This window comes from Tasmannia lanceolata, unplaced genomic scaffold, assembly GCF_043159265.1.
Source record: "Tasmannia lanceolata isolate RefF3 unplaced genomic scaffold, GAP_Taslan_0.1 ptg000005l, whole genome shotgun sequence".
Lineage (NCBI taxonomy): Eukaryota > Viridiplantae > Streptophyta > Magnoliopsida > Canellales > Winteraceae > Tasmannia > Tasmannia lanceolata.
Window position 1 is genome coordinate 13,744,298 of NW_027518682.1, and position 14,854 is coordinate 13,759,151.

At 36.8% G+C, this 14,854-nt stretch overlaps 1 protein-coding gene across 4 annotated transcripts; it reads right to left on the minus strand.

Annotated features, from left to right (window-relative positions):
• Nucleotides 1–157: 157 nt before the first annotated feature.
• On the minus strand, nt 158–12,331 carry LOC143877583 (putative apyrase 7). 4 transcript variants are annotated; one of them, XR_013250672.1, is made up of 6 exons: nt 11,945–12,331; nt 11,779–11,827; nt 8,377–10,702; nt 2,179–2,468; nt 1,210–1,387; nt 158–507 (listed from the first exon to the last, which is right to left on the minus strand). XR_013250672.1 is itself a non-coding variant. In XM_077379727.1 (5 exons), the coding sequence occupies exons 3-5, from the start codon at nt 10,358–10,360 to the stop codon at nt 1,382–1,384; spliced, it is 2,280 nt and encodes a 759-aa protein (XP_077235842.1). In that variant the 5' UTR covers nt 10,361–10,702; nt 11,779–11,827; nt 11,945–12,331; the 3' UTR covers nt 1,168–1,381. The 4 variants fall into 4 exon arrangements, 2 of the variants coding, with proteins under 2 accessions (XP_077235842.1, XP_077235841.1); XR_013250671.1 differs by lacking the exon at nt 158–507 and adding an exon at nt 780–1,060; XM_077379727.1 differs by lacking the exon at nt 158–507 and having other exon boundaries at nt 1,168–1,387.
• Between the last annotated feature and the right edge of the window lie 2,523 nt (nt 12,332–14,854).

Consider the following 14,854-nt stretch of genomic DNA (forward strand, 5'->3'; position numbering starts at 1 on the left):
TTCACCTTCAACATCTTTTGTTAGTAAGGAAATGATATTTCCACCCCCTCTCCAGCATTTCCATCCCCTTCTGTTTGTATTTCAATATCTGATTGAGCTGTTAAATAAATAAATTTTAAATACAACAGAAAATAAAATTAAGAAGAAAAAAAAGATAAATATCCAACGGCTGTGATGAAGCCAAATAAATTCGAGTTCTTTCAACATAAAAAAGAAAACATCCCCATTTCCTTGTGCAAACATTATATTTGTAGGAGAGAGAGAGAGAGAGAGAGAGAGAGAGAGAGAGATCTACCTATACTGTATATTTGCAGATCACTGATTGGATGGCTAAGATTGCTCAAGCACCACGATTTTACGTAATGACACATCTAAGTGGTGGTCGACCACATCAACGGTCCAGATCACCATATGCATAACATATCTATAGTGGAGATGGCGGGAAGGGCGGGCCATGATACAAACTATAACCTCCAAGCTGATTTGGAAATTCCCAAATATTTTTCTCTGTGGAGTCCAACACAGGGTGCACAATGTAACGTACTGTATTGTAGCAAGATGGGATGAAAACAAGCAGCAAATGGGAAGTTGAAGAACAAAAAGAATGAATTAGAAAGAACTGTGTTTCAAACAGATGATTTTTCAATCTAACACATGATCAGAACAAATAAGAAAAAAAAAATTCAATCTAACACATGATCAGAACAAATAAGAAAAAAGTCCAATCTAACAACTGAGCAGAAAGAAGGAGACAGATTTTTCAATCTAACACGTGATCAGACCAAATAATAATAAAAAAATCCAATCCAACACATAGAGCAGAAAGAATGAAGGAGAAAGATTTCTGGGTTTGAAAGAGATGATTTTTCAATCTAACATATTATCAGAATAAAGAAGAAAATTTTTCCAACACTGATTCTGCGGAAATGTCTGGCTCGGACCTCTCAGTCATCGGTCATCATACTGAGCCATTCGCAAAGAATGTAATGTTAAAGCTCTGCTTTCTCTATAACAGAGTCCACTACTGGTCCTGTCATCCTTGACCTCATGATCATTAGTCCTGATGAAGAATTTTTCTGTAGTGGTCATGCACTCAACAGTATAAAGTAGGTTCTATTAATGTAAAATGCAAAGAGATTATTGCATGGCGGCATGAGAATTTCTATCTAATGAAACAATAATAAAATAATTGAACCGAATGAATATTACTGATTACGGTAACAGACGAATAGAAGAGGCATTCTGTTTAAGCTCTCCCAAGCAGGATGTTTGGAAACAAAATTGAAACCGCTGGGAGATCGCAAGGCCAACGAGAAATGGAGAGATGCCTCTGGTCTTGTTGGTGGGTCTTTCATTCGGCGGATACCATTCCACTGCACTGTCAAACCTGACAAAAGAGGTTCACTTATAAAAGATATGATTGATGAGAGTTTCAGGCTATAAAAAACATAAGAACTGGAAAGTAAGATCAAATGATTCTTTAGAAATGATCCAATGCTAACAGCTGAACAATTAGCTCTTTTGAGCTATGTCACAAATATCATTCTCAGGAATTTCTTGGCAAGGGAAAATCTCGGGATATATTTAAAAGTTTTATTTTGTTTGGGTTTATATCGGGAAAAAACGATAAAAATAAAATTATTTAAAATACATATAAATATATGAAATTTAAGAAAAAAATATAAAATAAAAATATCATAAAAATATGGGGATAATATCGTGATATTTTATGAAAAAAATGAAAATATTGCTAAAATTTTAAAATCTCAAGATTATTTCGGGATTTAGTCATTTTATCAAAATGTCGCGATAAAAGCACGGTATTTTGAAAATATTGGAGATATTTGAGACATTTTGAATTCTCACTTCTCATCCAAAGGCAAGACATGAAGCGATTCCATATGCGAAGGGGGTCTTATTAGATTAAAAGCACAAAGCAAATATCATCTAGTATGAATGCAAAGATGAATTGCATTATTGGAATCGACCTAATTCTTAATCAATCTATAGAAGTATAATACATAAAGAATGATTTAATTCTAACAGATACTGCAAAATGTTCTTAGGGATGAAGAATTACAATGCATAGCTTTGCATTCTCTTATTTATACAATTTGCAACTAAAGAAGAAGGCATATCAGTGGTTTTCTTCAGTATTCACATAAGCTAAACCATCACCATGTGAGCATCAGCAAGTGATGAGCTGAGGTCTTCCCTCGACTGCGATCTCCGACTCTGGAGCCGCATTTGACTTCTGTTAGGAGTCCAGAAGGATCCTGCTCCATTGTCAAATTGCATCTGTCCCAAACTACCTGATGAATAACTATGTGAAGCGAACCCGCCTGAAGGGTGCAAGGAAGCCTCCATGAGCTGAATGCTGCTGCCCCCAAATCCATGTCCCATACCAAATGGTCGCTCCCCAGAGCAAGCAACTGTGGGACTCAGTGGTGTTTTCACTCTTCCATCGCCTGAAATGCCACAAACACAAATGGGTCATTTAAAATTCCAAAGTCAATACCAAAAAACTTGTGCTCACAGGGAAAAGAATAGTCAGAGGCAGAAACAGAAGGAATCTAACCAACCAATGAAAAACTGAAAAAGCAAAATGTGGAAAAACAAAAGAAAGGCAAAGAAAATAAGGGATTTTTCACAAAATGCAATTATGGGGAGATATGATAATAAAGCATAGGCATATGATGGAAATGCCTCATACTGGCTTAAGATGGTTACATATAAGACATGGATATCTGATTGAAATGGAGATGACTAATTTCCATCTCTCGCAAAAGTTTATTTTGAAATTTATTTTATGTCTTCTTAAATTTAGGCACCCCATTTCTTAAATTTAGTCGTAGGTTTTGCAACCACTTTTCACTTTATTAAAGTTTTTTTTTTTTTTTTGCTTTCCTCGTTTCTACTTTTCCTCAAATTTGGGAGTCTCTACTTTTAATTTAGACATAGGTGTACAACTAATCTTCTTTTTACTAAGGTTTTTTACTTCCTCCTTTTTTGTAAAATTTTGTAGCTCAACAGATAGTCCCTTTGTTTTCTCTTTCCCCTAAAGTATTTGTTTAGTGTCTGTTTTGTTTCATTTAGACCCAATTCGGAAAAATTAGATCCTCATACAATCAAGTCTGTTTTTCTAGGATACTCTCGTACTTAGAAAGGATGTCATTTTTATAATCTTGTGACAAAGAAAAAACTATGCTCGTGAAGATTTGACATTCTTTGAGGATAGTCCTTATTAGTTATTTCTATCATTTCGACAATCACATGGCCAAAATAGAATCTTTGTTGTCTCATTCACCTCCACCGATTGTGGTTCCTCTGTCAGAAACTCGGACCCTATTGCTTGTTTACCCCCACGACTTCAAGAACTTACATGTTGTTCCAAAGAAGACACTACATATCTATATGCGAAGGGAACTAAGATATTGACTCAAACCATCCCTCTATCATCTTCTGCATCTAAGCATCCAGAGGTCGATTCTAGTTCTCCAATTAATTATGTTTAGTCTGATTCCTCATTGCCTTCGTAGAAATGTTGCTATGTCTCATAATGGAAGAAGGCAATGGATGATGAGATGTGTGTACTAAAATAAAATCATGCATGGGAGCCATCTGAATTACCTGCAGCGAAACATGTCATTAGATGTTGATTAGTTTATACAGTTATGTATTTAGCAATGGTACAGTTGAGAGACTGAAGGCACAATTGCTTGGCATTGACCAATCGGAAACATATCTTGAAGAAAAATTATGTTTAAGATTGAAAAGTTATTTAGATGTGGATTGAGAAGGATCGCCTTCTGACCGGTGTTTAACAATAAGATAGTTTACGTTTGTTGGAGGTAAACAGAATGTGGTTGCACAATCTAGTGCAGTTGTGGAGTATCGTGCAATGGCTCACGCAACGTGCGAGTTAATGTGGTTGAAGACACTTGTCAAAGAATTGGGTTTTGAGCTTGGCAAGCCTATGGAGATTCTATGTAATAATCAAGCAAATACTTACATCGCTAGTAACCATTGTTCAATGAGAGGACGAAACATTTTGAGATGGATTGCCATTTTTTTTTCAATGACAGGTTTACTAGCAAATTAATATCCACTACATGTGTGAGGTCAAAAGACGAATCGGCATACATTTTCACAATGACACTTGCTAGTTGCAGTTTGGTAGCATTTGTTCCAATATGAGCACGGATGATATATATACTCCAGCATGAGGGGAAGCATTTAAGAGTTGAGTTAGCACAGGTAGATTTATAATTGTGTGCACTTTATGTAATTATGAATTTTCACTTATATATAAGCATATGGCATGTGGGATTGGCTTTCGAACTACTACTCCTCCTACTTCTCCTCATTAATTTACAAGATTCATAACTCATCCTCATTAATTTTGTTCACATATACAATAAATAGTCCAATACACACAAGTGGAAGAGTAGGGTCAATTTCTCCATTTCTTCAAAGATGGGGAATGTGAACATCCCCCCCCCCCCCCCCCCCCAAACACTCCTTTTCAATTTTTCACACACAACATTCTCAAGTTTATTAAGAACTATGAAAATCTTATGTACAAAAATTCGAATGCGATATAAAATCCTCACAAAGCTACAGAAACTGATAAAAACTCATAGGCTCTTCTCAGTTATGTCACTGAATTTGGGAAAATGTAAACAATTAAAAAATTCGCTTATCTTTAAAAAAATTGCAAATTTTCTGTATTAATTGCAAACTACACGAACAATTTGCATTTAATTATAATTTCTTTTGCTAATTTTAAAAATATTTAAAAGAAAGATGATGAAAGCTAAACAATAATGATTTAATTAACTATGAAAGCTTTTCTGAATTTTCCCCGATGATGAAAGCTAAACAATAATGATTTAATTAACTATGAAAGCTTTTCTGAATTTTCCCCGATCATTTCGCAAACTTTCCCATAATGCTCGAAAATTTGCCTCATTGAATTACTCCGAATACGAACATGTTGACTATGCTTCTCAAACAATGATAGAAAATAAATAAATGTGAACATCAGGTGTTAATGTAGATCCTTGATATGAAAACTATTTGACATGCATGTAACCCCTATCAATTTAAAATCCAAACTTAAATTATCCAAGTTGAGCATTTTATTGTAATACAACAACAACGGTCTTAGCGCGCCCTATACTCTTGCAGTGATAAGCTTTGCCAGTGACTTCATATCAATGACTAGTTTCTCCAAAAAAAATTGACCACGTGGATAAGACCTAAATAAGATCTATGTCAAAGGTGTGGATGGCTAAAGTTTCTGGTGTCAAAAAGTTGGAAGTCCTCAAAGCACAACATTATGTGGATTTCTTCTAATATAAGTAATTAGACTCGGATAGAACAACCGATATATGCATTGGCCTTGTGGCATTTTGATGGTATAATAGTCTTCAAGGCAATAGATTACCTGGTATTTCTTAAGGTTTAAAAATCTTTGGTTGTTAGTTATGTCATGCTGGTTAAGCAATCCGTCAACTTAAACCAATGCTTAGAGGCACATAGATGTGCTACTTCTTAAAGATGGTTCAAAGCCTCATAACATACAAATGTTTAGGCAACACTAGGTTTAGGATTCCACCAAGCCAAAATCTGAATCTCAATATTCTGTTTGACAACCAATATGTAGTGCGCTTTAGTCATTTTAAAAGAACACGTAAAAACACAGGTAGTCATTGTTTAGTTTTACTTTCATAATCAACATAGATAGAGACAGGCCTATGATTCAACACTAAAGAGATCTGATTCACATTATCCCTGAATAGGGAAACAAATCAGTCTAAGGTCTAAGGTAAACCCTAGAGATCAAAGCAAAGCCTTAAAGGGGATGCAAATGAGTGTAAGGAAAACTCATAAAGGAAGTGACTAATAGCTTCTTAGAGAACTGGTTTTAGACAGATTCCACAGAGATGCCAATCAGACTCACCCCTAGTATTGCCCTCAATTTTTTCTTTTCCTTTTAATGAAATCAGCTTTCAAAAAAAAGAGATGTCAATCAGACCGCAACAAAAATTTGAGTTTGGCCACCATAAATAGGAAGATGAAAGAGTAATAAGACTCACACTGCAAATGCAAATCAGATAAAAGTAAGGAAAATAGTTTTTGTTCGCTGGTTCAAACCCTTGGCTCAATAAATCTAGACTATACCAGTCAAACGGACCAAACCTACTCAATCTAGTATTCTAATGGGTCAAATTGGACTCGAACTGATCGATCTTGATCTATGAAACCCAAATCATTGTTTAAAGATGCCCCGGGCCAATCAAGCCAAGCCGCAACACACATTGCCAACAAGCCATTTTTCCAATACAAAAAAGGAAACAGATTGTTATTTTATCAAAGAGAATGTTGCTTCCAAGATCATCTCTACTACATTCTTAAGATACTCCAGTCAACTTGTTGATATGTTCACCTAGGCTTTCAATATAGTTCCACTCTAAATGATCCAATCCAAGTTAGGCATATACAATATATATGCTCCAACTTGAGGGGGAGTGTTAAAGACATAAGAATAGTATGTGTTTGAGTAGGGCTCACATCGTTGTTAATTTAATTTATTTTTATTTACTTTGTCTTTAAATGAGGGGTATTCATGTGATTATACATTAAAGTCACTTAAGTGATAGCTTAAGTGACTTAATACATGAGTGGGGCCCATTTTTGTGGGATTTGGGTTTTCCCCCACAAGTCACAACATATCTAAAGAAGTTGTGGTAGAGTTTCACCAACAGCACGAAGAGTTTCTCCTCTCATCTCCTCTTTTTGTCTCCTTTCATCACTTCCTGGTCCTCCTCTTCCTTCTTCTCTTCTTCCTCTTCATTCTTGTTCTCCCTTTCTTTGCTCCAATATTACTTAGACTTCTTTTGTGTCGAAGTCAGGCCTTCATTGGTTCTCTCTAGTCCCCAAAATCCTTCATATCCCTCTAAATTGTTTTTCACCCTCTGAATTTCACTACCATCACTCTTAAGTTATTATAATGCCAACAAAATTAACCAAGACAAGAACCAAACTTGACTAGGTGTGCCTAATAAATAGTAATCCAACTTGCTCCTCTTATATTCTCTTTTCCTTAGTGACTGATGAAGCATGTCAGACCATGCTCAAGGTGCATGCTTGAGTCCATATAGCTTTCTTAGTAGTTTCGAACCCCTCATATTGCTCTATGTACATTTCTTCTTTCACACAACAATGAAGAAAGATATTCTTCACATCCATTTGGAAGTGTCTAAATAAATGTGATGGGTAATGCCAAAAAAATCGAATGGCAGTAGTCTTAGCAACAGGATAGAACATCTCATCACAGTCTAGTCCATGTTGTTGATTATAGCCCTTATGCTTCGTTTGGTTGCTAGTAAAAAAAATCCATTGGATTTTTGTGGAATAGTCAAAAGAAGTCAAGAGGGAGGAGACACGAATTTTGATTTGTCTAGAATTTAGCTTGGACAATAGGGGTGTCATTATCAATATAGGAACAGAGGAGAGAGGAGAGAGGAGAGAGAGAGGGAAGGGAGAGAAAGTGAGAGAGCACCATTCCTCAGAAAATTCCATGTTTTATTTAAAAGTCAAGGGGAGGGGGCAAGCATTTATTACATGGGAGACTTCCAAGGAAAAGCTGACGTCACCACTAATTCTTCCACAAAAATCCAATGGATTTTTTTTTACTACCAACCAAAAGGAGCATTAGCAACTAATCGAGCCTTTTATCTCTCTAGCATTCACTGAATGTGATGAATATATATGAGTTAAGACCATTTAGATGTCAAATACATGAGATTTCTCAATACTCATTACTTATGTAATATGGTTTTCTGCATTTGAGAAATTCTAATGTCTTCTGAAAAAAAAGTTTGAAACTCCCATATGAAATCAGACTAACAGCAAAATGAAGTTAAGATATGAATCGAGGGAACCTCTCTCCCTCACATCTTTGGATCCACCGATAAGAACATAGAATCAAATTTTGCAAAAAATAAGAAAACAGAAACAAGAAAATTCACTTCTGTATAGTTTCCGCAAAAAAGTGGGATTGCACTACAATAGAGCAGTGGAACTTCTGTTTTCCAAAAATAATAAATTTTAAAAGACTAAATAAATCAGCTGAGTATATTTTCCAGGCTAATGCTAACCAAGGAAGGTCTTGATTCCCGATTAGTGACACACTACACAACTCATTATGAGATTGACGGCTCATTGAAAAGGATGGTTCTAATAATCACAAAAGATATCCAAATAAATAATGCAATGAAATAGCAGTCAGTAACAAAGGTTATCTAAGCAATTCAACAAAGGAAGCAATACTCGCATAAATGTTGCGGCCAACTTGAAAAAGGAGTTAACCTGAATTGATGGGACTCCAGCGCTGGAAGCGAAAAGGAGATGGAATATTGAGAACAGAATTAGTGGTTGCACTTTTATGCCTGAAAAGTGGGAGGTATGGCCCATGGAAAAATCTTGGCATCCAATTGCCGATGCATGATATAGCGCAAATTAGAAGTATCAATGACAAAAACAGCAAAGCAACGAGAACTGTTGGGTTTATCTTTTTATAAAGTATTATATAGCTTTGGAGCTCCAATCTGTTTGACAATGCTTGCCCAGCTTCCAATAAAGCAACCCCCAGTGTCCATGTAATACTCCCAGACCCAATAACCACTTGGTCATCTGTAATGTACAAGCCCTCTCTCAATAAAGAAACAATATATGGTGCTCTAAAGCAATACTGTTCTATAAAAGGCTGTTGAATGACACTATTCTTCGCTACTTCCCAATTTTTCTCGCAAAATTCCTGACCCTTTTGCAATACATCATCTAGTGTAGCTTCAGAGGTCAAGTTGAAAAACTTAAACACGACAAAGAAACCGGACATAGCGTAGAACTTTCCATGTGGCTGAGGCAAATTATTGCTGAGAGCACAAGGTTGGAGTTCACAATCAATTCCAGGACTTAAATGTGACCATTCAGACAAATTAACAGTTATTTTTGCAAGCGCACTGCATTCTTCCCACTGAGGGGCACCAAGCAACTCAATAGCTATTCCAGATCTTCCTTTGCCCGTACTCGTCTCTCCCACCAGAGGGCTTCCATCTCGGTTTAAGGAAGCACACTGAGAACATATATATTTCTCTTTGTACCCGGTTTGCAAGCACGGGTGTTTAAGCTCTATTCGGCCACTGTTTAGATCCACTTCAGGAGCTCCAAATTGACTCTTGAGAAGGTGAACCACAGACTTGTCAAAGGCATCATTCAAACCATAGCCTGAAAGAGAGTATGCACTGAGATGATGGCTAACTGCTCCAATACTTAGGTTTAAACTAGTTTCATCATGCAAGATTTCCTTAGTTTCAAAAGTAACTTGCAGTGAAGAACCACCCAAGTCAAGTGCACCAAATGTTCCTTTTGCGGGTGATGAGCCCAACATACCCATGTGATAGTTAAGCGCTATCCATCCATAATAAGCTTCCTCCATGCCAGTTATAGTCTTAACCCAGTGCCTCTGACACAAAAATGATGAGTTTTTCAAAATGGACCATGCGTTCTCTAAAAGCCATTCTGAGTCAGAACTCGGTAGCCTACGAACCCCAGCCGTAGCATAAAGAAAGAGGGACGTACTCTTATGAGCATGCTTGGGTATTTGCTTCTCTGCCCACTTAAGTAATGGCTTTATCGCAGCCCTCAAGCCAGATACATTGTGTACAAGTTTATGAAAACCGGGCTCTGTCTCCATACGATGATAGGCACGCCCAGTGCGTGAACTGGACCTTCTTTGAACACCTTCAGGTAATGAGTTCAACATTATGGGAAGACTCTTACTCCCACATTTGTTATCAATAGACCACTCGTAGACATAAACCCGTGTCCCAGTACTTCCGCAATCAAGTACCACATAAAACTGTGATGCTTTAGTACTAAATTTTTTTGAACATACATATATCAGGTAAAAGAACAAGAGAAGGCAAAGAAGACCCACAGCGGCACGCACCCATTTCTTCCGTAAAAGTGAGGTTGGTGGCAAGGCCCTTTCCTTTGAAAAACTTGTCCCCGCATTTTCTCTTTGTAGAGGACGAGGGGGTTTTGCATGGGACAAATTATCAATTCCATGGTCAGGATTACCTTCTTCTGGGTCGAGTTTGCAGAATGTGGAGAAATCTTGGAGAGAAGTGGAAAACCGCAAATTGCTTTTTTGTCCGAGACCAACCCAACCAAACCTGTGATCTGAACCTACCGGGTGCGACAAACCAGATGGTCTACCATCTGGAGAATTTGATGTTGTAATACTACTCACTGCAGCAGAAAGAATTGCTGAAATTCTACTAGATCCCATTTGGCTGCAGTTTTCACCTTCAATACGAAAATTTCAATATCCAATCCTAGAATTTTGATGATAGAATAGATGACAGAATTTGAAATGTCCAATGTTCATCAAATATTCACAGAACCAGTATGAGGACAGTTAATGAATATCTCATTTTTCATTTTAGTGGATACCAACAATGGCGATTGATAAGAGTCATTTGATGCCTGCAGAAAACATTCAATGACCTATGTTGCATGAATTCTTTTCCCCCCTCTGCCGAATCCATGTCGACACGTCTCCACATCCGAATCGGACATGGATTCACGTGGGACACACCCATGACTCTTGTTGATAAGAGTCATTTGATGCCTGCAGAAAACATTCAATGACAATAAACAATAATTCAAATACCAATACAGGGCTAGATCAGTCCATGCCAAAGTTGATTACAGGTTCCTCATAAATATGAAACCCACAAAACTATAAAATTATCCATGTCTCAAAGTATAGCTGTCAGTTACATTATTGCATTTTAACCAAAACTAAAATTCAGATGCTGTAAGAAATAAAAATAAAAGAGAAACACCAAGAATATGGATTGAAATCTACGTTGAACAAACATTAAACACCAGAAAATTATTTCTAAGTTGCACAAACTAGTAGTAACATAAATGCACCTCTGTCGTAATTTAGTTTTATGGGGGATACTTATTTTTTCTTCTGATTTACTTAATTAGTCCCACTCAGTCTTCATAATGAAGTTATTTTTGTAATTAAATGATTAATGAATAAGGGAATCCAAGCGAGGGAGGGCTTTATTCTCCCAATAATTTTCTTTACTTTTTTTCAAGGCATCAAAACACAAATGAATTCCTAAGTTCCAAAGAAGACTAGATCATGTTCTTTCCACTGCTTTTTGTTGCAGATCTACTGGAAGAAGTGAGATAAACGGATTAAAAAATTTGGAAAAAGGTAAGATCCAACTACCTTTGATGGTCCATTACACGGTTTCAAAACGTGGATGTAGGTCAAAACACGACCAAAGAAAATCCTGGTCGACTCAGCACAGCATGGTCTAGTACTCAGTTGATGCATCTGAGCACACGCTCATAACTCAGGAGAGTCAAAGGAGTTTTGATTGATTTTATAGGGCAAAATGCAGACTCGGACAAGAATGTAGCCAATGTAAATGGGAGTCAAATCGGGAGAGTTCACAATAACGCGAGGGTGTTTTGAAACTATGGGTCCATAGCCTATGATAAGCTGCATAGATCACGAGCAGTCAACAGGGCTTAGCTGGATAGTATCAGGCCTCTTTTTTATGGAGGTTTGGACTCGAGGAGAACCTATTCTATAACAATTAAAAAAAAAACCCATTCTCTAAATCCACCAGAAAAAAATGTATAACATACCAATACAGAAGGGTGGGGAGAGAGGAGAAAAACCTGAGAGCAAAGCAAAACAAGGTATTAGCTTCTCCGGATGAGGAACGCACTGCAAAATACAAAGAAAAATGGATGATAATCAAAATAAATCGATAAAAAAAACCATAAGCTAAGCAAGTTTTATGGTCTGTTGATAAGAAATGAAAGAAAAGAACAAGAGATTTACATTTGAAGCGATCGAAGGGTTGGATTGAAGGAGATGGGCTAAGGGTTTGGAAAAAGTAGGGTTTAGTCGGATTTGGGTTTTGAGTTCTGAAGAAGAAGAAGAAGAAGAAAAAGATGAGGAGAATGACAATTGGATGGCCAAAACGAGAATAGGATTCAAAGTAAAGTCCAAGAAAATCACAGATTCAGAGTAATAGGCTTCACAGATCAAACCCTTCTTTATGTGCCTTTCGATTTGGTGGAGAAGGGGCTGAGGTGGATGATGGCCGTGGGTTTGTGGTGGTTGCCGGTAGCTTTCGCCGGAGTTGAGGAAGCGGGGGCGTGGCAGAACAAACCCAAAACCCTAAAGAGTAAAGACAGAAGAAAGAAGTAAAGAATTATTGACCTATTCAGGAGAGAAAAAAACGATTTTAATTTTTAAGTTATAAATTATTGACCCTTTTTTACACGGGACAGCCTCTTGCCTTCAGTATCTTGTAGTCTTTTACTCTATCGGGGTCTGTCCCAGGAAAAAAAGGAGTGTATATATCATTTCCCTTTTAAAGTTATAAATATAACATAATTTCGGTTTGTAAAACCGAAACTGAAAACCGATTTGTTTACCCGTAAGATCCCACTTCGGTTTTTCGGTTAAACCATTTTAATTTCCGTCGGAAACCGAAATCGAAAACCGAAATCATGAGAGTCCAAAAACCGAAGCCGAACTGTTTGATCCAAAAACTGAACCGAATTAACTGAACCAATTCGGTTCGGTCAGTTAATTCGGTTTTAATCGAATAATGGAGAAGGCCGAGATTTTTTGTTAGTTTTGTAAGTAGGACCTACTAGGACACTCCGATGGACGGTCCGATTTGAAATGGACCGTGACCGGGACACAAGAAGTAGGATCCAAAGAACACTCCGAATCCGATCCGACCGACAAGGGATTTGAATGGATTGTGACTTAGACATAGGTGGATCCGATCCGAAGTGGATCCGTTGACACCCCTAAAAGTTTCCAACAATCCCTCACAAGATTCAAAATATAGTTACAATTTGGAAACGGAAATATCTGAGCACATTAGAAAAATAAAGTGAACTGTACTCGTCGGGCTGCAAATGCCTATTGCTATTCCCCCCTTCTTCGTGTCGTTAAACCTATCACCAAGTTCCGCTCCAGAATCGTAATGGTCGAGGCCATGTGGCCACTACCATAACAGATTGATAAGCTTACCTTTACACTTAACAAAAATTTACTTAACAATTAATGTGTGTAAATATTGAGAAAAATTTTTTTCCTAAAAAACAATCAATTACTTTTCTCTCTTTAATTATTAACCATGCACCAAATATTTCAATTATATTACATAAAGGAAATTAACTTAAAACATAAATATAGCATTAAAGTACACTAAAAATAAAATAAAAATCTTAATGTGAATACCTCTATTACTTTTCTCCATTTCTCTTCTCATTACTTAGTTTAGCTGTGTATCACATATGGCTTTTATAAGACAGGATTATGTTAAAAGAATAAGATGGTTACCCATCACACTTGATGCATGTTCTTACATTTATTTAGAAAAGGCTAATCACAAAAGATGCATATTTCATGTGGGGTGAACCCTATGATAATATTGTTGGCATTGGCTTAAAGCATTCAAGTGTAATTGAAAAAAATTACAGCGGGGCCCACATTATAGGGTGATCTGTGGAGGTTTAAAATGGACAGCACGGTGTAGAAACCTCACAGATACGTGGGTCATCCTAAAATAAGATTGGACACGGCCTATCTATGCCCATCTATGCTGGGACCCAATACATAAATGGCTTAGATCACAGAATAATATATGTGGGTCCCACTATAAATATTTTGCTACACTTGGATGCACGGCTGTCCATCATATAAAAAGTACACAGTGTAGTTATTTAGATGATCCAAATTATTCATTTATTGGCTCGTAGTTCTGCCCCAAAAATTTTCTCTATAGGCTAATCCTAACAGTCTGATATAATGGCTAAAAAATGGGCAGCTCATAAAGTTCAAAAAAAAGGTAACGTAGACGGCCACCTTTTTAGACTTCACGTGTTTTCACGGCCACCCATCATATAAATTCTCAAACATATGAAAGGTTTGGATCATAAAAAAAAAAGTGGGCCGTACCTACTTTTTTTTTTTTAGACTTCACGTGTTTTCACGGCCACCCATCATATAAATTCTCCTACAGCAGGGACTAACAATGAATGGGTCATAATATATCATCCAAGTAGGTGAGCCGCACTATAGATAATGTCCACTTTGCATTTCTATCTAGCCATCTATATTTTTTCAAAATAAAAAATATACTTTGAAAAATATGTGTTTCCTATAATAAATAAGTCCCCCGAAAGGAACACATTTAAGAGAAGGCCCACTCAATAACTAATAAAAAAAGAGTGAAGTGTTCCTGAGCTCGAGCTCAAAAACTCATGTGGGCCTACATTTTTGGGGTGATACAAAGTATTCATTTAGAAGGACCTTATATAGATATGGTGCCTACAAAAAAACATGTCGATCCTAACCCTTTCCATTTGTGGAGGGAAAAAATGGGCAGATATGTGGAGAAACAATATTTATACATTTTTCCTTCCACTTTTGGATGGATTAGGATATCCTATGAACTTGATTTTTGGTACACACCTTATCCATGTAAGGGCATTCCAAGTGAATGCTTCGGATCACCTAAAAAATGTGGGCCCATATGAGTTTTTGACGCTCATATGACACATGTCCAATATGGAAAATCTATTTAGTGGAAAATTATATTGACACATGTCCAATATGAAATCTGATGCAAGATGAACGTCCACATTTTCATCTTAGGGGTTCCTTTGGATCTTGGGAAATGAAAATTATGGAAAATAAAGTTCCAGGGTATAGTAGGTTTGCAGT